The sequence below is a fragment of the Drosophila kikkawai genome, chromosome 3R (genome assembly GCF_030179895.1).
Source record: "Drosophila kikkawai strain 14028-0561.14 chromosome 3R, DkikHiC1v2, whole genome shotgun sequence".
Classification (NCBI taxonomy): Eukaryota; Metazoa; Arthropoda; class Insecta; order Diptera; family Drosophilidae; genus Drosophila; species Drosophila kikkawai.
In genome coordinates, this window is record NC_091731.1 from 25,745,359 (window position 1) to 25,770,241 (window position 24,883).

Here is a 24,883-nt window from a genome sequence, read left to right on the forward strand (position 1 = left end):
AGGCAGAGTCCACCCAGGATCAGCCCCAAGAACCCCCTTTGATTTCGATTCCGAGTCTTTGGCAATGGGTTTTATGTTGAGGCTGTGGCCTTTGCCAGCCTGCTGCTTGATTTCTGGGCCAGATTCGGTTCTGGAGCCAAAGTTGGGGTAATAGGCTCGTAGTTTTCGGTCAATTTGTTATGTTAGCGGGGGCGGGGGCTGGGGATGGATGCTTGTTTGCTTTGTTGCTGGTTAAAATGTCAGTTTCTCTGGTTTTGGTTCATTTACTCAAGTTTCTAGGTCACCGAAATGGGCAGCACAATGGAGCCAAATCGTTGTTAAAGCCCTAAAAAAGAAAAAAAAAGTAAAAGCATCAAGTCTGCTTAACCGAAAATGTTTGTAATAATCTTTTAAACTTTCGCCGGTTAACTTGGCAGATTTATCTTTATTACAGAGAGCATTTTCCAGCGGAAAAACACTTTCACATCCACCGTGGCCCCCACACACACACACATACACATGAATGTGGAATGAATGAATATATTTTTTTCTGCATCATTGAACGACAAACTAGATTTGGTTTTATGAGATTCGCTTTCTGCCCAGCTCATCTCATCCTCCGGGCTTCAGTTTTCTTATTCATTCCAAGCTGGCTCGGTCTGCTTATTTAATTTGCTGCTAATCTCGTATGGCCAAAGCCAATTTCGGGGTTTTCTTTTGGTTTTACTTTGCTTATACATATATCTGGGGAGGATGCCTTATCCCACCATCAGAAGTGACAATATCCCTGTGATGTCTGCGCACCTCCCCCGACTAATTTCCCTAAAAGCATTTCGCCATAAACTCAATTAATTTAAGTTGCTGCAATTCGCTTGACACTCTTAACCAAGTCCATTCCCTCGACTGGCGGCCTTCCCTTTGTGCTCGGGAATTAGCTGAAAGTGCGGTCAAAACTTTGCAAAGTTCTCGGGCTTCTGCGGTTTTCATTCGGGGTTCGCTTTCGACGGCGTGTCAATAATATTTCTAAAGGTGCAGCATAATAGTTTGGCTATCGACGATGTTAATTAAATTAATTGGAAAATGTGTCTTTAGAAACACTTGACTTTACTGCCATTCAGATTGGTAAGGGACATTGGTTTTCTTTATTCCTGTGAAGGGAGGTAAATAAAAAGAACATAAAAAAGTTTTGCTAACTTTCTAAGCTTTAATATACTTGGCTAAATGAATTTTAAACTTTAAATTCTAATTACCCAAACCCCCATCTAGCTAAACTTAATTAGGGCCATATGCGTGTCGCAATTTGCAAAATTTTCATTTCATGTTTTGCTGCCTCGAAAATTACTCATCCATAGGACAAGGGGAATCCCCAGGGCCAAGCTGCGTGGGTGATAAAGTAGAGCGTTTGCTAATAACATTGCACTTGCTGCTGCTTCAGCTGACATATTTTTTTTTCCATTTTCCTAGTTTTTTTTTTGCGCTGCTGTGTCGCGAATCTCCAGTCAAGCAGCTGGAAAACTAACATACAACAACATGATGATTTTGACAAGCTGACACAGTTTGGTGTCAAACCAGAGCATGGCGCGTGTTCCACGACTGCATATGTACATCTATATATTCGCATGTACAAACGTCGATATATGCGGCTCTCAAAGGTACAACTCTGAGCAAAATAATAGTGATATTTTCCAAATAAAAAGTCAAAGTACTTGCCACTCAATTTTAAAAATTAAGAAGCTTGAAAATGTAGGAAATATTTTGATAAAAAGTAATCCGTATCAGCCAACCTTTAGCATAAAATATTTGTCTTTAACATGTTGTTTCTCTGAACAAAAATTAATATCAAAATCCTTTTTCATATGATTTTCCTTGACCAACATATTCTTTATTACTTTTTAAATATTTTTAAAAATGTTTTAAAAAGGCTGTTTGCTGTAAATGTATTTTTCACATATTAAAAAAATATATATATAAAATCTGACGATAGGAAAGTAATCAAAATAAGCAAACCGTTTGCTTAAAATATTTTTCATCAAAATGTTGTTTACTCTAAACAAAAATTAATATCAAAATCCTTTTTCATATGATTTTCCTTGGCCCACATATTCTTTATTACTTTTTAAATATTTTTTAAAATGTTTTAAAAAGGCTGTTTGCTGCATCTGGAACTACATAACTTGCTAGATACTCTCTTGGGCATTTTGTGTAAATTCTCGGCGCACTCATTTTGCACATTTTTGTGTAACAGCAGTGAAAACTCGGCGTATACGTGATTTTGTCAAATTTCAAAGCTCACGTCGCTGCACGTTGCCCAAGCAAATGAAGACGCCCAGCTCGAGGATGCGGAGGAGTGGGTTGTGGTGCGGGGAAGGTCGTGTGAAAATGTATGCGCCAACATTTCCAACTTGTTTTCGTTTTGTGTGCTTTTTATTCACCGCCTTTTTTGCTGCTGCTTTTCTTCTATTTTTGTTTGAAACAACTCTTAGTTTGTTATGCATGTGCGTGTCTGTTGGCCAAAAATCACCCCCGAAGGCGGGCCGGGCCAGAGGGACATCCGGGGGTAGTTCATGCCAGAGTCAGTAAGTGAAAAATTGAAAAGTGGATTTTCTTTGGGCACAGCCAGGAAGCAGCGGAGGTGAAGTGCCGCCCTGCCACAGCCAGATTTACGTGTGCGACGTGACTCGCAGCTGTTAATTCAATAGATTAGCGAAATGACACAATTTGGGAGCCCAGAATTTGCCACTTCCACGCTCATTCGCTCTCTCTGTTTTTTTTTTTTTTTTTCTGTTTCTACAGTTCCCCGCACAGAGATCCTGGGCGAGCCGGACCGCTATGTGAAGGCAGGCAGCAACGTGGTGCTCCGCTGCATCGTCCGCGGCGCCCTGGAGCCGCCCACTTTCATCATGTGGTACCACGGCGCCGAGCAACTGGCGGCCGACTCCCGCCGCCATCGCACGCAGCTGGATCCTAACCTGCCGGAGGCCTCCGGCGAAGGCCAGAGCACGGTGAGTACACTCAGCGGAACAGCAGATAAGATGAATACCAAACACGGTTTAGAGTTTTCTGAAATTAGCTCAGTTAACCTGGCAAAATGTATATAAAATAATTTAGAGCTCTGTCAAATGAACCTGTTTCTTTTCACTTTAATTATTAATAATGTCTTGTTTTTTCTTTAGATTATCTTTCTTTATAAGACGTATTATTTATAACTTTAAAAACTTCTCAAGAAGATTTGTATTTATTTGGGTTTCTTTTAATTTTTTCGCCATCTGTAACTTCAAAGCCTCGCTTTCTCCCGGCTCCATTTAGCCAGAACACAAAGACTCCCTTGTTGATTTTAATTTAATTACTCTCAGTTTCCAATGGCTTCTTGGCTCCTGCTACATTCTGCCACTGCCAAGCATAAAAAAAAAATAACGAAAATTATAATATTGTTTCGCAAAAGTTTCAGTTTTGTCGCATTTCGCCTAATTGCCTTGGCCATAACTTTTTGCCCCCCGTGCCAAGGCTCGAAAAGTCTGTTCCGGCGCGCATGCCAAATATTTGGAATACGTGTGCCCATGTCCGAATGAAAACTGCCTGTGTTTATCTTTACTTTCCGAACTTTTCCTTGGGCACTTGAATCCGCCACTCTGTAACTGTATGTGTGTGTTTTTGTGTCCTTTTCCCCTGCTGCAGATTGGCTCATTAATCATCGAGTCGGCCAAGAAGCGCGATACTGGCAATTACACATGTAGCCCGTCGAATAGCCCCAGTGCGACCGTAACGCTGAACATAATAAATGGTGAGTTCCAAAGCCAAAATTTGTGCATAGAGAAAAATATTTGAGCACACGGAATGCTGTCTTATAGCCCAGATTAACTGGAATATTCAGCATTTTTCTGTATAATCAAGGCTTATTTTTGTTCAGTGTAGAAAAGATATTTGATTTCTTCTTCTGAATTCTCTTAGGCGAATCATCGGCCTCGGCGGTCACCTCGTCGGCAGCCACCACCCGGGCCTATGCCCTCAGCATCCTGGCCCTCCTATTCGGCGTCATCATCATCGGAGTGGGCCATCGCACATGACATGTCACGGCTCCCAAGCCGAACTGAAGGCCAGGACAGCAGCAGCTACTACTCGGTAGTGAGGAGAAGATGGGGAACCCACAACTCTGCCAACGGATAAAGTATAAAACCAAATAAATTTGATAGACACCCACACACACATAGCGGAAGAGGAGGCGAAATGGAGTAAACGTAATAATCGAGTGCATGTTGTAAGCTAGTTGATTTTATCCACTAACTAATAACCAATACGTATAGAGGATAAGTCCATAATCCCCGGATTACCGCTGGCAGTTTCGAGACCCAAGACCAGAGACCCTAACCCCCGAACCTTGAACCCTGCACCCCTAAACCCTGGCCCCTAACCCCAGCTAATTGTAAGTTCTACCGGCTCTAAGCAAACTAGCTTGTAAGCCCCTAGTCTTAGGCAGACTCCTACTAACTGATTTCTGTTGTGCCGTTCTTGTTTTGGTTTTTCGGTTGAGGTTCGTTTTCGGTTTCGGGGAGCTTTGTTTTGTGGCAAATACCGAGAAAGTTTGCATAAATGCATAACCGTAAATATTTATGCAGTCCGATGTGAAATTGCATCGATATCCTGAACCCATTCGGGCCGCATGAGTGAGTCGGGGAGTGTGGCGGGGCGCAGGAGGAGCAATTGCCATCAAACGAACGCATTTTTGAAAAACAGAAAAAAAAAAACCAAATCAACTCGAATGCATTTGCATGGCAATTGGAGTCTGGAACAACATTTGCCGTCTCCTTCCTATGTGAACTTTTCAATTAGGCAAATCTCTGGCACTCCTCGCACTCCTCTTGCTCTACGGATGCCCAGGCAGTTGTTGAATATTTATTATTTGTAGCAAATACTACTAGAGTTCGTTTCGAGATAGAACTTTCCTCTCTTCAAATTGTATACCCAGGAATAGGCCGTCCCAAGGATCAGAGGAGTCTATATGCTTTTCGAGGAGTTTATTTAACATTATCCATCTATTACACACGGCACCACGCCCACAACCACAACTATGAACTGTCCGATATGTGTGGGACAACGTAAACATTTGCATAGCCAATTTATGGAACTCTATTTTATGTGCTCTTATCTCACGAACAAGCTCGAAACATGCGGGAAAAAGCAAAGTGCATAAAATAAATAATTGCATGGGGTGGAAAAAATTATAGCAAATACATAGGCATTGATCGAAATGGACAGCCGACACAGAATGTAACAGAAAACAATGCGAAACAAAAAGCAAAAACAATTTAATTGATAACGAAAGTAAATTTATTGTGTGAAGCGGCGGACTGACTCGCGAACTGTATATAACTCTATTGCGAAACTGTTCGACAAAATTGTAAATTAATTGAATATACAAATAATATAAATGGCAGATCCCAAGCAGAGAAGTATTCCAAACACTAATGAATTGCATTTAAACGATACAAATAAATAAATATATATAAATGAATAAATAAATAAATAAATACACAACAGACAAGGAAAACAAAGGCAGTCAAAGAAACAAGTGAAATGAAATCAAACGGACAAAATGTAAACATCGTGTGCGGCCCGAACCCGCAGGCCCGGCTCGTATTTATTTATCCACTTAACGTCCTTTTTAATTACACACACTCACACATGTACACACACATCCTGCAGCTCCGGCAAATCCCATAAAAATCGTCTGAAATTAATTAAAGTTGTCTCTGCTCTCGGTCTCTGGCTTTGCGTGGAAATGGAGGCTGCTGCAGCGTCAACTTAATTGCAATTAGGTGCATGCCACGCACAGGCACTCGCTCCCCCACTCCGACTGAAACAATGCCATCAAAGCGGCATTAATTATGTGCGATTGTCCCAAGGTGGCCGCCATCTGTCACACCCCGCGTATACTTGATGTGTTCGCGCCTTTCGGCGTTTAACGAATTGATCCCTGAGCCCCTGAAGCCCGAGCTAACCGCAAGCAGCTGTGAGGTGAGCAAACACACACTTTGCCACTGGGCGAGACGGAGAGCCGCGGAAATAAATATCTGCGGTCAATATTCGAGGCGGTGGGTTTATTTAACCGGGGATTCCTTCCACGGCTGTGGACAATTAACACATTCCCGCTTGCATGCATCAAATGCTTGCGGTCTGCGGCTAACCGCCTTTGAATCACCCAACCTCACCCCTCTCCCCCACTTCATGCGCATTAAAACTTAACTTTTAGCCTTTAATTTTCCCGCCAAAAAGCCACCCAACGACCAGTTGGACACCACACACACACGAAACATACCATAAAACTGAATGTTGAACAATGAAAGTTTGTTAGATTTAAGCGGTATATATATGACCACAGAAAGTACTATAAAAATCAAAATCAAAATACATTTCTAAGCTCTTAAGTGTTTTTCATCAGCTCGATTAACGTATAGCTCGGCATACATACGTGTAATTTTCCACACCCCCCAACTAATTGTAAATAAAAAATCGCAGAAGCCCCCTCCAAGTCGGGGAATACATTTTAAAGACAGTGTACTCATGATATAGCAAAGTTTACTGTTAAGTACCGACTAATAACGAACGAGAATACTTACACATACATATGTAAACGAAACTAAGAACTATGTGAACTTTAACTGACAAATTTATTGAATTACATACAATAAAATAATAAAATTGAATAACTTAACAAGGTCTTTTCATTGCCTGTGTCTTGGTTTTAGGGTAAGTATACAAATCGTAAAAAATTATATGTCGTTGCTGTATGATATATACATAACTTTTGTTTGGTTTCTAAAGGTATTGACAAAATTAGGGTGAAGATAAAATGAAAGTTTATTAACAAAAAGAGCAGAAGCTTTGATTAAACAGACTTGAAATCCAGTTTAAAAGTTAACATACATTCTCTGAAATTTTAAAATTAAATAGCATAGGAACTTCTTCTTTATTAGCATAAATTTACTTATTCTTAAACTTTTCTTCTTACAAAATATTATTTAATCTTAAGTTAATTTTCTTAGGAAGTACATCCTTACCTCCAGGCAGTCTTTCTTTAAAATATTGTAAACTATTCGCCCGATGGCATTGGGTGGTTTACCTCCCATATGGTAGTACCGACGCCCTCTGTGATGATGTGTCTTGCGTTGTCATCGATGGCGAACCCCCGGATAACCTGATGGATTAGCGAGCCCTGCTCGCACCCAGAACTATCGACGATTGGACGTGGCACCAGTCGGGCCACCGCGAAACCCAATATGATGCCCGTCTGGCTGTCCAGGAGTATGTCAGCCACCATTGGACCAATGCCTCTGTCCACGATCAGCGCATTATCCTCTGCGTACCCGCACGCAATGGACAACTGGAGACCGTTGGCAATAGCCGTTAAAGTTGACTCGCGCACAATCAATCTCGGCTCCATTTGAGCTGCCGCCGCTTCCAGCAACTGGGCGGCTATACCGATCCAATTGAAGGAGAAGTCCTCTTGGTTGGTCCGCTCCGGCGTGTTGTTGATCTCCAGAATAGAGTCAGCTTGGTGCATTATTTGTTCATTGTGAAAGAGATGCAGTCCGACATGTGACAGTGGTTCTGTTAACGGTTGCTGTGGTTCATTATGGATCTCGTTACTCGTTTGGCAAGCGTTGCTGTCGTCTTTGGACTCCAAATCCTCCTCTTGGGCTGCTCCGGAAACCATTTCCACAACTGGTATTTTACTTGGGGACATGGCAGTCCCTTCCTGGATATCACCTACCAAGTCACCGGCCTGCGATATGTCTGATAGTGACAACGTGGATTCATTTTCGATAACAAAGCCGGCCCTGGGAAGCTCAAAGATGTCCGATTCTTCAGGTTGGTGGGTTGACGCACACGCTGGATGCATCAATTCCTCCTCTGGTTCATCACCTCTTGGATTAAAATAGTCAATGGCTGACATCAGAAGAGAAAAATTCTGCTTCTTGGCTGTGGATGCATTGCTTTCTGGCTTAATAACATCACACTGATTTTCGATTGTTGAATCCGGGATCTCCTCCAGGGCAAGCATTTCTTCCTCCTCGTAGGCCATAAGATCCTTTTCGCCGTCCTTAAAACAGAAGAAAGTATCCTGCGAACACTCCGAATCCATCATGAATTTTAAAGAAAAGTTTGCAAAGTTTGTATCTATTTGAAGTTATGTTCGATTGAACAACGAGGGATGGAGCACACTATAAGCTGTCATGATCGATATACCCATGCATTTTTTATCGATAATCGTTGCAGGAATTATTAAATAATAAAATTATTAATTTATCTTCTAAAAATATAACTCCAGTAAATAGGACATTTTCGTATTTAGATACATACATATATGATCTCTTGAACCCACAGTTTCCCTAAGAAAATGTAATATTTCCACTGGCACTCTATATCCTTTAGAGTGACCAGACTGCAGAACTAAAGAGATCATAGTTTTAAAAAAGAAACGGAATTAATGCTTCACAAATTTAAAACTTGTGCTAGTTAAAAATTAAATCAATCTGTGCATTTTTACACTGAAATCGAAACTGCTGGGACTGGTATGGGTGAAGAGTATCAAATTCAGCCAGCACAGAAAAGTAAACTGACAATGGACACCGGGTCAAGGTCAACAGTATTGTCTAATTCTGGGCACAAAATGAAGGACAAACGTGACTGAAAGGATTGAGGGATTTGATTTGCGCATTTCCATTAGGACCCCACCGATGTCCCAGCATTTGTTGGCGGCCGCTCATTGTGTCTGGCCAGCAAATCAAAGTGGGGGAAACAATGAGGGGAATCGAAATAAAAGAAATCCCTGCCATGGTCCCAGACTAGAAGCTGAGGGCATTAATTAAATGGAAATGAGTCGCAAAAGAGATGGCTGGGAAAATGTGGTAAAATAATGACAAGGTAACCTTAAACGCTAAAAACATCTTTGGTTTACTAGAAAGTGCTACAATTAAGAGTTTGTAAGTATAACGTATAATTCTATGTATATTTAAGCTGTTTTCAACTCTGATAATATGAATAAGCAGTTTGACCCACTGCCCATTACTAACAACACACAAAGGTAGTCCCAGTTTAGCGAGAATTCCCGCCAAGGATTTGTCTCAACTTTCGAATCCTGCATTCAAATGCAAATTTTATGCTGCAGCCAAGCCGCATAATTCTCCAAAAGGAAACTAATGAGAGCTTATTCAAGAGATGGCGTAAAGAGTGGGCGTGGCAGCTAAAGGAAGTGCCTCCAGGCTGACCAGGTTTGGATTCAGCTTCAGCCAAGACAGAAGCTGCACACTGAAAATGAAAGCTAAAAGCTAGACTTTCAATCTGTAAAAAAAGCAATCAATTTTTAAGAAATCCATTTAACTTCTTAAAATATATTTATAGAAAAATATTTTTATTGCCATTCTTAAATATCCTAACCTTTTTTTAGGCACTCTATATAAAATATATTGAAAAGCTTTTAATTTCTTACAGTGCAGCTCATAACAGGGTCAAACTGCTAGTAGGAAATGCAAAGGGCATTCACATTTTGATTTCATTATTGCCATTTTCTGGGCTGCCAGTGCTGACTGACTTCCGAGTGCAACGTCACCGCCCAAGGATGAGTTTCACCTGCTTTTCCTCTAATAAGTGTGCACCTGAATGCGACTGGGCGTACGTGTATGTGTGTGTGCGGGGCCTATTATGGGCGCTCTCTTCGCAAGGTGAAGCATTGAAAGGTGGCTCAAGGAGCAAAGGTGGGTGGCTAATGCCAAAGAACCTTTCAACTCACCACACACACACACACACAGCGGCTGACAACAAAAACGCCTTTCAATCTGAGGGCTCAGAAGTTTTTGGGGCTTTCGGAATCAAAGCCAAGCCGAGCGGTTTGAATGGGATTTGCGCTGGCAAAGGATTATGCTTAAAAGCGATTTTATTACCGACAAGGATGTATACTCATCCAGTGTTTCCTTCGTCCCCGCAGCGATGTTGGTCATTTGCCAAAAATTTGTTAATATGCTTTCAGCATTTTTGGTGCTCTGAGATTTAGGATCGATTACAACCTATGGTTTTTAGCTAGAGAGCTTTTACATAATTTGTCAGAATTTCGTTTAGAATTAGTTTTGATCTCACTATTGTTATTATGTTTCATTATTCATTAGACAAGAATTTTAATTAATATACAAAGAACTGGTGAAGATGACCATTAGTGTATTGTCTTACTTATTTGGTCAAGTTTAAAATAACGATAGTATTTTCACGGAAAATTGTAAATAATAATAAGTAATAATTACAAATATTACGTGGAATCGATGGAATTTAAATGGTAAATTTACCTATTATAAAATAAATAATTCATAAAGGATTAAACATCATAAATCAAGAGCCCTACGTTTTTCCTGAATATTTTCAGCTTCTTTTAGTATATTTTTCAGAATTATGCAGAAAGGAAAAAGGCATTTTCTCTGGACCAAAAGACAGAAAAGTAGCCTCGGGAAAACCGGAAGCAGGCAGGACACGAGTAAACAAGTACCCACCAAGGTCGCTGGCCCAAAAATTATAAATTTCCGCCGAAAATGAAGTTTCAAAAGTTCTGCATCAGTGGATATATTTTAAAGGAAAAGGGTGCCTGCCGATTCCCGAAACTGGGACCCGAACCGGAAGACCAAAATGGTGACACCGGACATGAAATAATTTCAATTTTGGTCATTTCCCCTGCCAAAAGAAAAAGGAGCAGTCCCCAAAGCGAAATGAGTGAATTTAAATGTTTAATAAACTTTCGCCAACTACGCACACAACTGGGCGGAATCTTTGCCACAGCTTTCCGAGCTGCCCCACTTCGACCCCGACTTTCATCCGTTTTTCCTTCACATTTTCCGCCAAGCCGCAAACTGCGAAAATGGCGAGAAAGGGGGGGCGCCAGGCGTCGCCGTCATTGCTTTACACTTTTCTTCTAGCACTTTTCATTCATTTAATTTTAGCCGGTCACCTTTTTTCAGCAGATGGCACTTGGGTATTTAACGTTCGCTAATGCCTCCAGCAGCCGCCTCCGTTGCGGTGCAAATGGGGCGTGGCTGCGTCCGAGCCAGGCCAAAACCAAGGCGACAGTTGGCGGCCGTTTCCTAATTACAAATCACTGGCGGTTCTCACAGCGGCGCCGCGGGAAAAGGCTGGGGGAAATGCCCGGGGAAAATAAGAAAACGAAAAAGAAATTACATTCCTTGCAGAGCGCAGTTCCCCTGTTTCGTTGCTGTTGCTTTCTTTTCGGACTTTCTGGGTCAACAATTATGCAAAATACTGTTATTTTAGGAGCAGACCGTCGCATTTATCTGTCCCTTTTTCGGTTGGGACTTGCGGCCTTAAACAAAGCGCTCCCTTAAACGGGAGACGGGGACCCTTCGGGGGGTGGGCAAAATGAGGCGCATCCGTTTTATAATTAGTTGGCAACCCCCAGCAGAAAACGGGGGAAAATGACTGCGGGTGATTTTTGGGGTAAAGCAGCTTTTAAGCGCGAATTAAAGATTTAATTGCTCGCATTTTGTCTAAGTGCGCCATGCGATTATTGGTGTTTCTCGGCAGCCTCCTTGCCCATCCCTCACTTCAAGTTTGAGTGATGTAATTGTTTTCGTATTTAAACGCTTACAATTAGCCAAATGTTCGAGCCAGATTATAATTTCATCCAAAGGGTTGAGCAGTTGCCACAAACAAGTGGGAAAATATGAAAAAAGGAAGGCATAGACATCAATTAGGGCTTGTCTTTTTTAGGCAAGGGAGGAAAATGGTTTTTTAAATTAAGTCTTTATATTTCGTAGATCTTCCATGTATGAATTACTTTTTTGAAAATCTGAAATCCTGCAATCATGTTGGTCTTATTCCCTATTCCTGTGGCTTAAACGATTTCTGTGCCACTGGCTCCTGTGCCCGGCTGTAGTTTAATACTTTTGTATTTTTCACACGTTCTATCTCGGTGTGCCACAACTCGCATCGGTGGCTGGATGTCTTCGGGGCTCTGTCTTCGGTCTTGGGTCTCCGGACCAAGTGGAAGTGACATCATTAACTTTTTCCTGCCGACTCTGACCATAAAACCGGCACCTCTCCGCGCTCCTGATTTCCCGTCTGCGGAAATAAAGAGTCTAAAAAGTTTGCAACTGACCCAAACATCAGTGGGCCTCGTCTATGCATCTCACAGATTGTTGCTCCATCGGCTGCAGCAGTTGAGGTTGTTTGGTTTTTGTTCGTGTTTTCCGAGCGCCCCAGCTCCTGGGGCTTGAGGAGCTCGTCCTGGCCCGCCTATTTGGTCCTTATTGATTTGTATATTGAAACTTCATTACAAGTTGAGTGCAGTTCGCTCGTAGTTTATTCCCCCAACTTTTTTCGTTGCCCAGGAAAAGTTGTTCGGTTTATTTACTCAAGTTTTGTTCTGATTTTTTAATGGGGTCATGGGTTTAGTTTATTTATAGCCATTTGTTGCATTTGCTGAGCGTCCAGAGTTTCCGGCAGAAATTAGCTTAAATACGATTTCGAATTCTTTTTATTAAAGCTGCCCCAACTGTGCCAGTCTTCGGCCCAAAAAGGCGGCCAAGAAGAGTTGATTTTGAACTTGTGCGACATGAAACAAGCGCCGACTGTCATTTGGACCTGACACACTTGTCGAGGGCGCTGTAATGGATGGTGATGAGTGGGCGACGAGGGGGAGTGACGCACGACTCGTGCATGAGCCCACAATAATGCTGAATGTGCACAAAAAAGGGCTAGCGACCCACGAGCTCCCCACCTATCAGCAGCCTCAACCTGGTTTGCTGACAACCAACGACAATGGGGAGATAACTAGGAAATAGCGAATATAATCTGTATACTTAGTATCTTTTGAAAGCTAAATTACAATAAAAAATATTTAAATAGAGTTGCTAAATCATATATTCTTAGATAGAGTTTTATATATATATATTTTTTTTTAATTTTAAATATAAAACCCTATACTATACATACATTTTTTAACTCTAATCCTACTTAAGCCCACTTTAGCCGCCGACGCATTCGCCGTCTGGGTAGCAGCCCCGGCAATTTCAATTGTTGTAATGCACTCAAGGGGTCGTCGTTGACGACCACGTCGGCGCTGCATGATTACACGAGCCGCCTCCTACCCCAACGGCCACCGCCCACATCCCAGGACACCGCGATGCCTCACATGACCATGCTTACATGCTCCACTCCCGTGCGTTGGCATGACAGTGAGCTGCTGCTGCTCCTACTGCTGCTCAGTTCGCCTGGCATTTTGCTACTTATTTTTGTTTTGCCCCCAAGGCGCTGCATTCCATGGAGCATGTTGGCGCAGGGGGAAGAGGAGCTTAGGCGACGCCTAATCTTACATCGCTGCATATCGAGGTTAAAACTTGACAATAGTTCAACTCGAGTCGGCTGCCGCTCGCCCATGTCGTTGTTGTCCTTAGACGTTTTTAGCCTGGCCCTGTTCAGGGGTTACGTATACGCAGCGTTAACTTGTTAGCTGTTGTACAATGTCCAGCAGGGTGGTTCTTTTTAAGCCAAATGTTGAAGAAATGAAAGCCAAAATTCATTTATATAAAACAATTATATTTTAACTTTAATGAATTTATCTTAAAATTCTTAAAATTTGTTTAAAGTTCGAGTATGACCTAATAAGTTTTCTTAGTTTGAAATAACGACTCACCCTAATGTACACCCCTCGGTTATCCTAATCCCTATCCCTGTTGCTTGCTCAGCTCGTGACCCAAATTATTTGCACAAGCATAACGCAACGAAAGATGGAGACTCCCGCGTTTTTCGGGGCGCCTCTGCCTGCAATCGCAAGTGTCTTCAAGTTGCACACAGATTTTCGAGGTTAATGCGTGCAAAACTTTGAAATTAGTAAATTTCCTTTCTGGCATTCGTTTGCCAACTTTTTAGCAGGCAAACGCAACCCATACCAGCCCATGAGCAATCTCAGAGTCTTTGCCAATCCCATCCGCCTTGAGTGCAACTAATTTATTTGTACTTTGTGTTACACTGCGTATACGTGATGTTGTTGGCTCCTCTGGCCGCAACAACAAAGATGGCATAAGTATCAACGCAGCAGCCCAAAGACGACAACGACAACGACAACAACAAAAACAACGACAACGACAACACTTGTTTAAATTAAACTTTCTGACCCAAATTTATGTTTGAAGTTGATATGCATTTTCTTGTCCTCTGGCTTCTGGTCTCTGGTAATATTCTAAAAAGCAAAACATACATACGTGACAGTATTTCGTAATTTTGCAACAAAACCAAATGAGTTCTTTTCAAGTTTCGAAGAAGGGAGAACTAAAAAAGAGCTTTGGAAAGTTGGCTTTAATTAAATAAGATTTACTCTAGCTTGAAATATGCACAGGGTATTATGTACATTCAATAAAATTATTGTATTTGCTCAGTTTCAAACTCAAATAATACTAGCTTTCGCTTTAAGGGACTCTGCTGGTCTTAATATATGGCCAAACTAAAGCCCTATTAAGCTATGCTGGATACAATTTTAGTTCTGCTCATAAATCTCGACCAATTAATTGATGAAAGCCAATGGATATCAGAGACAAAATTGCCTCATTTGTGCCGTCTTCATTGGATTGGCTTTTCCGCCCTGATCTCATTATGATTTCCATTTAACAGACTAAAGCATATTTCAGAGTATTTCTATCTGTTCGCTTAATTAAAGAGCTGGGGCGGCCGGAGAGTGCGGAAAATTGTTCAAAATAAGTTAGTCAAAGGGGCCCAAGGCCGTGGAAAACAAGAACAAAGAACATGAACAAACGAAAGCATAAAAAAATTGATAAAAAAAAGGGAATGGGCAAAAAATCCAAATGAAAATGAGGCGAAAAAAGGACACGATGCGAGCAGGGAATATATATGTACGAATACGTATGTACATACATATATATATATATGTATGTATAAGTAGTGGACAACTATGCACTCCACCTCGCCGCCCCTTTTTGCGCTCTGGCGCGTGCCTGCGCCGCGTGCTAATTATGATGAAAGATTTCTGCATCTTTTAGCGTTAATCCATTTGGAAAATTAGAAATGAAAATTTAATGAAATTTCCACCAACTTCCACAGCGTTTTCCATACGATTTTTTTCCTGCCTTTTATAATTGAGAAGAGGTCGAACAAAAAGTGAAAACTATAGTATGTAGAGTCAGGGCAGGCAATACCCTGGGGAAAGCACTAGACTCGTACTTAACTTGGAGCATTCTCCAGAAATATAATTGAATATAATTTAAAGAAAAAAAATTATACTTTAAAGAAAATATATTCTGCTATAACTTTTTCCCTCTGAAAACCTAAAACATTGTTTACAAATAGGAAATACCTTTTTACAGGGTACACAAAATCGATAATTTGTTAGCTTGTAATATTGACAGTGGCCCCATTCTTACTTTATAGTTCCTTTTTGTGTGTTTATTGCCGCCGGAAATAATTTATAACCTCATCAGTCATTCGGTTTATGCAGTAAATTCTCCAAAAGTGAACATTTATTTCGACCAACAGTGGCAATTAACGCGTTCCGTGTTTACCCAACCAGCCAGCCAAGTTTTTTCCAACTTCTTTCGCTACTCCTTCCTGCTTCATAACACGTTTTTAATTACCCATTCTCGGGCAAGGACACTCTGCGGATGGCAATGGGAGGGATGACAGTCATTCCCGCATTGCTATACAGCGCAACTTGAAAACAATTAAAAATGTCGTAATTGTCGCATTAATGTTTTTCTGATCACATTTTCGCTCTGGCTCTGGCCCTGGGCACTTGGAAGCCGGCCAAGGACGGGACAGCAAAGGACTCGACACGCACAGTCATTTCGAGCGCAATTGAATTACACAAAATTCGAATTAAAGTCGCTCCTCTCAATGCAATGTATTTAACTGTCAAAAATCATGCACGGGCCCAGGACTGTCTCCCGCCCTTAGTTTTTAAAATGAGAAAAAAGTTTTCGGTTCAAAAAGGCGGCTGGTATTCAATTTGAACGTGTTCCCGTGGCCATAAAACATGGACGGGGCCTGTAGTTAATGGCCTATCCGACGGTCTAGCTGGACTAGCTTTGAATCATTAAACGCACTTGCGGCATCGACGAGGGAACGATGAGGCTCGGCTCCCCGATATTCGTTGCCCAATGGCCAGCAGCCGTTGGCCGGGCCTAATGGTTTTCAAGATTCTGCCACGAAACACGAATAAAAAGTTGCTTTTGTTTATAGTTTTAGGAATTTATTGCAACATTTTGCATAGCTAAATCTGTTTTATAAAAAAGAATTATCTAAAATAATACATTTATTACAGCAGTTTGTTATTTTCAGTGTCTTTATAAGGTCAAATATGTATAGTTGATTCCTCAATTAAAAGGCTGTCATGAATATATCCTCTCCGCTTGATTAATTTAAATTATTCGCATGTAACAACAATCACAACAAACCACCTACAATGTGGGTGGCCCATTCCCCTCCATGAACATATCTCAATCTTAATGAGAATTGTTTCACTTTTCCCCATTCCTTTCTTGCGTGCTGCATTAAATGTAATTACCGCAACATTTTTCATACCTCATACAAGGAAATAAGGACACAAGCAGGGCAGTGAGAGATAGTTGTCCAAAGGTTGTGGAACGAGTAGGAGCTGTCTTTAAGGGTCTCGGAGTCCCTTAATTGGCAAGATGGACTTATGGAGCACAACTCCTTTTCCCTTTGACCTTTCGCCACACATATGTGAGGGGCCCAAGGACCCAGGACGGGTCATTCCTACGTATTTCTCATTAAAATCGAGCAGCCATTATTGCTCGAACGTGCCCATCCGACTGCCCTGGCCTGGTATACAAAATTTATATCGTTCGGTTTCTTATTTTATTGCATCTCCTCTCTGCCGACAGTGCCTTATTTATTTAGTATTTTAACAACTTCATTAACTGCAATTACATTGCTTGGCCAGGCTCTTAATAATAATTTCATTTCATCCTTTCCTCTTTACTCTTATTATCTTATCCCTTCAGCTGGCTGTGGCCGTAAAAATATTTAAACTTGCTAAATGAAATTACCGTCTGATAATGGCAATGAAAATTATGGCGCATCATCGGGAAAGCAATCGGGAAAGTGGAAATGTTCTGATTCGCGATAATCCCTGGGGATTACTCATGAGATTGAGCCGAACAAGATCGTAAGGCATTTGTCAGATTCATGGGCCAGCGATTTAAATTCCGCAAATATTTCCACAGCCACGCGGGGAGCGGGAAACACAAACATTTTCGCTATTGTTTGATTTGGAAAAGCCAAGGGCAGGGCCGCAATTGAGGGCCTACATCAAAAGTGACGTGTCTGCACTGAATGCGCCATTCCGTTCGAATTTTTATAAATCATTTGGCGTTGCCATGGCCGCTTTTTATGGGCAGAGCAGAGCTTGTCGGCCCAGGACCAGGACCAGGCCCAAGCCGCAGAACACATTCATCAAATCCGCAGAGTCATTCATCATGGGCAATATATTTGACATTGTCAGTGATGGATAAATACTACGCACAACAACTGCCAAAACGCCATGGCAGTGGCTGGAATGGTCCGGGATGGGCAACAGGATAAACAAAGGCGCCAGAAAGGACACACGGATGGGATAAGGAGCCCCGGAAGCACATGCTCGTCTGCATGTTGAGCTCCGAAAATTTGCACGTTTCGATGCATGAAAATTGCCATTAAACGATTTCGTTTCGTTGTTGGCCAGCCAACGAGCAGGTGTTCCGGCTGCAATCCAATTCCGGTTGTGGAAATGCTCCTAAGACTGCTATCCAATGTTCTTTATTTCATACATGGCAAGTTGATTTATTAGTTTACATAAGGGGGATGCCAGGAAAAGACGATTGCCTTGCTTATTTACTCTAGCCACAAAACAATACTTACAGGATTTGAAGAATAAACCGGAATTGGGAAAGCACACAATTCATTTCCCCTTGTGTATTCTGGCGCTCTTTGGAAATTAAGTTTGCATATTTGTGAGCAAACTTAATGCTTTAAGATTTGTTAGATCATTGGATATGATATGTATTGCCTTTTCTTAACAAATAAAAATAATAACACTAAGAAATAGTAATTACATTAGAAAGGCTTCGTAGTACATACAGCAAAATATAAACATTTCAAATGTATTAGATACTTTTTAAGTGTGTCTAATATATTCAAGGGAATCTATTTTTGTGCTCTTTCAATTTGAATTCACAGCCAAGAACATTATAAGTCGACTTTTCTTGGGTAACCCAGAAACCAGGTCGCCTTAGAAAAACTTCTGAAATGTCTTGAGGCAGGAGAGAGCAAACGATATAAGAACATCAAAGTTAGTGGGTACGTTTTTGGTGCTTTTAAAAGGCAACTACGCGCGAAAAGTTTCTCTTTTTCTTTTATGTTTTTATACGACGACGACGACGTTGGAGCTTTGAGGGAAATATATTCGAATCTCAGGCCTGGAACTCATCGCCCTCTACAAATGTCCCCCAATTCCAGCCTCGTCTTTGTCTCCTTCCTCCAGATTTTCCCCACTAACCCAGGGAAATCATCGCTGGCTGCTGCTCAAGTTTTCCATTGCTGCTCATTTTTTTTTTGTCCGCCTTGCGTTTTCCGACGCCCTGCCACATTAATTTTACTTCTTATAAATCTCGCTAGATGCTCCACTGGCCCATCTAGATGGCATGACATTAAAGTTGTCGGCCTTAAAGTCGCGATTCGCGAACTTTTGGGCCATAATTTATATCCTTATCGCTGGGTCTTGAGGCAACAGAATTGTGTTCGTTGTTGCGCCAGACTTTCAATTAGTGTCAATTCTTTAATCGCTTTCGATTAATTTCAATTGGAAGTGTGTGATATTTCAGCACGTGGCGGGCCATTAGCTGGCAAATATTTACAGAATTTTAATTTAAAAATTGTTTGAGCCTCTAGGATATTTCGATGCCCTACCCCCATAGACATTAGGTGGATCGCAGGGTATTCTTCTGATGTATGGCTCTAACAATATGTTCTACCTGCCTAACCATAAACTGCAAAAAGTAAATATTTTCGCCTGCATGTTTACATTGGCGTGTGTATACATAAATTCATATTGTCTAGTTGGCAAAAAAAATTTAGCATGCTTTTAAGGGTCGCTCAATTTCAGTTTGTTTGGATTCCGGGTGGGAGTTTTTTTTGTGTTTTTCTGTTTCCCATGAATTCGCTTTTCGGTGCTTTATTGTTTAGGAAACTTTAATATTTAACAGTTTTGTTCAAAATGTAAATTTAGTTTTGTGTGTAGTGGTATTTTGAACTTTTCCACCTTTTATTTAGCAAATATAGCTAGTGTTTTATTTCTACTCTTCAAAAATTGCTTTATTTTTTGTTTTAAATAATTTAAAATTATATAGAGGGTTTTTAAAAAGCAACTCAGCACTATATACTCTTCTATGATAAATCATAGATTTCCAACTATAAAGAGTAACCAATGCTCACCTTTTCAACACTTAATCCCAAAATGGTCCTGCTTTGTAAATATTTCTTGTTCATATTTAAATACACAAAGAAAGCTAATTTAAATGCATTTGCATGCAATTGTTTTGGGTTTTTTCTACCGTTGACCGATCCAATTGAATTGCAACAGCAAAAACATGCTGCAAATTGTAAATAAAACACGGATAAAGACAGGAAATAATATTTTCTGGTTGGCTGAAAGGGCTTTTTTAGCCAGGTTATGGCATAAATATCTATACAAAAACTTGTATCTAATGTACACAATTGACATGTTAAATGTGGGCAGCGGGGAAAAGTATTAACGTTGGGGCAATAAAACCTATCAAATGCCCTTCGACAGTGGAAAAATATTGAGCAATAAAAGGCGCGCAAAGTCTAATGAAAACAAACAAAACTATAAATAAATTTGCCAGCATAAAAGTCTCGATTGCCAGAGCGTTTAACCGAACAAATAAACATTTAAGTTTTATTTATACGAGCAACTTCCATTTCTCCCAGTTTAATCATATTAAAAGCCAGACACTGTAAGTTCGTGGCATGAAATAAATGAAACCAACTATTTTAACTTGGTCTGGAACTAAACCAATTGCAGTTACCATTGTGCCGGAAATTTCATTTCAAACTGGAGGGTTTTCAATCCGGGTCTGACAAGTTAAAGTCGCACAGCTCAAGCGGAAAAAGCAGCCAGAGAATTTCCAAAAACCAACTGACGCCACATCTGGGTTTTCGCTCCACTTCAGCAATGCATTTCTTTTTCGTTTTCTGTTATTCTTGTCGATTGACTTGCGGTTGTTGAATTGTCTGGTTACAGATACAAATTGCTGGGGAAATGATACATACTATATATGGGTCAGTCGGCCAAGGAATGGCTATTATTTGACCTGTCAAGCTGACAAAATGATTATTTTTCAGCATGGAAATGTAGAACGAAGGGAGTCTTATTTGATGAAGTGAAATGGAAAAAATAAAAATAAAAACGATATGCTAAAACTAACTTACTTTGAGTCATAATTCATGGCAAACAACTCGTAAAATAATCATGTGACAAAGCGTGGGAATCAAATTCAATGGAGGGTCTTGTAATTAGGTAAGTCACGCGTTTCAAATGATACATTTTGCCTTTGATAATAATTCGCTTACTCAAATACAATACATAAATACTCTGCCAAGCTTCAGCTGCACAGCTATATTAATTTTTATTAATTACTGCTTATTTATTGTTTAGAATTAAATTAAGCTAGGGAAAAGCTTTAAATATTGGTAAGCAATTTGTCAAGATGCTTCTTAATGGCGACAGACCCAACTCAAAAGACTTTTACTGACTTCCCCCGAAATCGTATCAAGTCAGGCCACCTCAACTATTAGGCTTAAACGGTTGTTTGTGGTTTCGGCGACCGTAATTATAAGTTAAGCTGCTATTAATTATGGCGCCCAATCTGCAGAGAAGGCGGCGGCTTTTCCTGCCCAACCCCCCACTTGCATGTGCCTAAGCCAAAGGATACACACATCCTGCCGGCACACACTCTCACCCAGGCTGCTGGCGAATATATGTATGTACATATATAGTGCACACACATATATCAAGGCAACCCAATAGGCTAATCGCTTCGACAGGCAAAAGTCGCATTTTGGGGGCGCAACCCAAACGAACCCGCAATTAATTTGCCAGTTCGGTATCAAATTTGCATGGTTGTGTGGGTGTCCTGCCACGTCCATGTGCTCCTGTGTGGGTGCGGCCGAACTTTTGCGCTAATTAGCAATAAATTTGATTTTTGAAAAGGAATTGATTGAGCCACCAAACTCTACTTTTCGCGCATTTTGATAAATGGATGTTGATGAAGGAGAGCTTTGGGTGTCACTCAATCCGAAAGTAACGAGCTTAAGTTCGTTTAAAGGGGTGTTTTGGCTTTTGTATAAGTGTTAAGATAGCACGTAAAAGTTCTTTTATTCCTGCTTAATTTATTATTAACATGATGCCTTATAAGTTCTGAAAAATGTATCTTGGTACAACAAAGACTTAATGCCTTCTGCCTATTTCTAGGAAATTATTACTACACACGGTTTTGATTCTATAATCTCTTAATTTTAATAAACTTCCAAGAATACGGTCTTCGTTTGATTAACTTTAGACACGTATTTCTTTTCAGATTTTCGAGGAAACATTAATCCGAGTTGAAATAACTTTATTGTTGTCTTTAAGGCAACTGAATACACCTTGAAAGCAGTTTATTTTTACCATCTATTTCCACGTAGCAGCCACTATTCTTGTATTGGCAGAGCTATCTTTGGACATCTGTCCTTGCCAGACTTCTCCCAGGAGCTCGTCCTTGATTACCGCCTCCGCCATCTGCTGGGCGAACCAATTCCAAACGTAATCAAGCATACGGGAACCCAAACTCTTGGCAAGTGAAAAGCCGGATGGAGAAGCGGCGAGCGGGGGAGGAAGAGTAGCGCATAAATCAATTTGAAATGAAACGTACACTTGGTGTACTTTGTCGCTACTTGTAGGCAGCACATCCCAGTCCCCTCTTACTAGGCCCTGTTTCCCGTCTACCCATTCCCAATGGCCAGGGAGCCGGGAATCCGCGGATCGGCAACAATGTATCCGCGTAGCTCTACATAAATTTACCGTGGAAATCTGCATAAAATCAGCGCTAACAAGCAGACGCCTCCGCAGCAAAGGCAGCCGACATCTTTTCCGGCTACACAAGACTTTCCTTTCCGTTTGACTGGGCCGCGAAGCAAGAATTGGAGAAGGGTTTTGAAGGCAAGCGGCGAACAACGTCTCAATATTGCAATCTTGTCAAGGCCGTGAAATTGACTGAATGAAACTTACAAAACTGTCAGGCAAGCCCAGCATTTGACAGAGGGTGAAGGAGGAGCGGAGGAATTAACCATGTGTAGGACGTTGATATGTGGGAAGAAACTGTCTCCAAAATCGGTCGTGAAATGGGTCTTATCTATGGCATACATAATATATATATATATATTACAAACAACGTTTTACGTCTTTCTTGCTCTTAAATTTCTACGAGTCATAAAAACTTGCCTGTAGTGGTGTTTAAAAAAACAGATATATGTAGTTTCCGATACACAATTCCAGGCTGCAACCATTAGCAACCATTATGCAATTTCCAAGCGTAAAACCATTGCAGCCGTAAGCAAATGGAAAGCGTTATAAATTACGGTTTCATTGGGGGAAACGCAACTGAATTGGGCTTTGGAATTGGGTGAGAACGGTGTTGTTTGCACTGAGTCTGATGCCACTGACAGCAATCACTAATTGCCAATGCGGTGGATTGGGCTGGAGGGTCCGTGTCCTGCTGGATACGGCGTAGCTGCCCAGAGGGTCCTGGCGGGGTGACAACTTGTTTACAGACCATTGGATGCGGGGAGAACACTGCCATTCGGAGCTGGCCATCCAGAGCACTTAACACTGTGGCTTGTTGACATGGAAACTGACTTAAGGTTAGCGGCTGCTGCCGTAATCCGAATGTAACACAAACTCCGCTGGCAAGTTTACGACAATTTGCAAAGTCATAAACTTGGCCCAGAGCAGGCCAGCCCAGAAGTCCATGCACAGAACCGAAACTATGTCAATTTCAAATGGGCGTCAAAACTTTAAATCTTAATAAATAATTTCAATATCAGAGCAAAGTGATGTTTCCAGGCCAAAATTCAGGATAGGCATATCTTGTAAATGTGCATTCTTAAGGACTTTTTGCTTTTAAATATTTTATATTTTTATTTTAAATTAATAACAACGTAACATAACTTATAATTCAGTTTTTTTCGGTGTCCATGGGAACTAGAACCGAAACTGAGACTTACACTAACGCTGGATCTGGGCTGGTGTCCTTGCGGCTGCTGGGCAAACAAACTTACGGTAGCTGGCAGCTGGTCCTGGAGGATGTGGACTTTATGCTTATGCAAATCACCCTCCCTTCCGGAGAGTGCGAAATATGATTTCCACACATAAACCTTAAAACGCAACACACTCACCCAGTCTAGTAGTAATGCTCCGTGAAATAAATAGTTGAGCGGGCTAATAAAACAAAGGCAATACATCAGAATTCCATTTGCCAAGCGAGACATGCAAAGTGAGTTGCTCCGGCAAACTGACGAAATATGCATAATCCCTGTGTGCATGCCAAGATTTCCGGAATCCCAGGCTCGAGACCTTCGAAGTGTGAGTGCTCGGAAAACAAGTTTGTCATTACCAGGACAAGCCGAGCTGGAGACGGAGATGAAGTTCTGCGCTTCTTTACTTTTATGCAGCTTGTTTTTTATTTCGTTAAGTCGAGGCTACATTTGCATTTGACAATTGCGCCAGTGTTGTTAAATTTGCAATGTAAAAGTTGTACAATGGGCAGAAACATCTCAGCAATGGGTTTAAGAAACTATTTCCTTATTTAAGGAGTTGACTTTCTTATCTTTCTAACGGAAAAGTGTAGAAACTGTCTTTAAATTTTAATACTTTAGCAGAACTATTTGTTATTAAAGGTTTCTATATTACAAAAATTTAATTTTAATAAAAAATACATAGTATTTAATTTAATGTATACCTGCGCAATTTAATATTATTAAATAAATAATTGCTATCGTAAAAACCCACCCCTCCCACTGTCGGTAGGCGAAATCTGACCCACTTACCCTAAGAGGATGTGCGGAATCGGATGGAAGGATGGATGGCGGGCGGTTGGCGAGGCTAGGGATGAATAGGGGACTAAGCGGAAACTGGAATCGAGACACCGACTGGCAGATGCTAATCCAGTTGCGCTTTTGTGTCATTCGCATTGTCACATTTGCTGGGCCCTCGTTGATAATGGCCCCGGGCTTTATTGTTCCTCGGCAGCAGCCAGACGACGGCTGTCCCGGCTGCTCCTCCACCCACCGCGCCAACGCCCCTGTCACATTACACACGCCACTTGGCAGAACTCATCTCATTAAGCCCTGCATGTGCACATGCTGAAGTTGTTCTTTAATTTGCGTTTGCTTTCAATCTACATACAAGCCAACTGACAAGCCCGGACAAAGAATTTAAAAAATTCCGTTTTTTTTACAGCGCTTTATCCCTAGTTTTTGGGCGATGATGAATGTTTTTGCATGCTTTAGCCTTGATATTTCCATCAACTAATGCGGCTTTAAGGTATCTGGAAAATGTAGGAGTCTAATGTATGAGGAAGCTGTTGAGATATGCATACGGAATAATTAATAAATAAACCAAAACATGTCATTTATACTTTTCTTGATTGATGTAAATATACTTTCCCCTTTTCCAATGCACTTTCCCCTTAATCCAATTCGCAATAAAAATCATAAACATACATATAGTTATTTTCCGATCTCCTTGGAAGTACAGTTTCTCTCTTGGAATTTACGACGCCATGAG

The 24,883-nt window shown here is 41.0% G+C and overlaps 1 protein-coding gene across 3 annotated transcripts in view; it reads left to right on the top strand.

Annotated features, from left to right (window-relative positions):
- Positions 1-6,644, top strand: part of dpr11 (defective proboscis extension response 11) — a 68,342-nt gene extending 61,698 nt beyond the window's left edge. For 2 of the 3 annotated variants that reach the window (XM_070287191.1, XM_017175236.3), the window contains exons 6-8: positions 2,773-2,981; positions 3,655-3,760; positions 3,928-6,644. In XM_070287191.1, coding sequence (XP_070143292.1) covers positions 2,773-2,981; positions 3,655-3,760; positions 3,928-4,043 — 431 coding nt within the window. In that variant the 3' untranslated portion in view covers positions 4,044-6,644. Of the gene's footprint in view, positions 1-2,772; positions 2,982-3,654; positions 3,761-3,927 lie in introns of those variants that run through there. The other variant, XM_070287192.1, reaches the window with a different exon arrangement.
- The last annotated feature ends 18,239 nt before the right edge of the window (positions 6,645-24,883 follow it).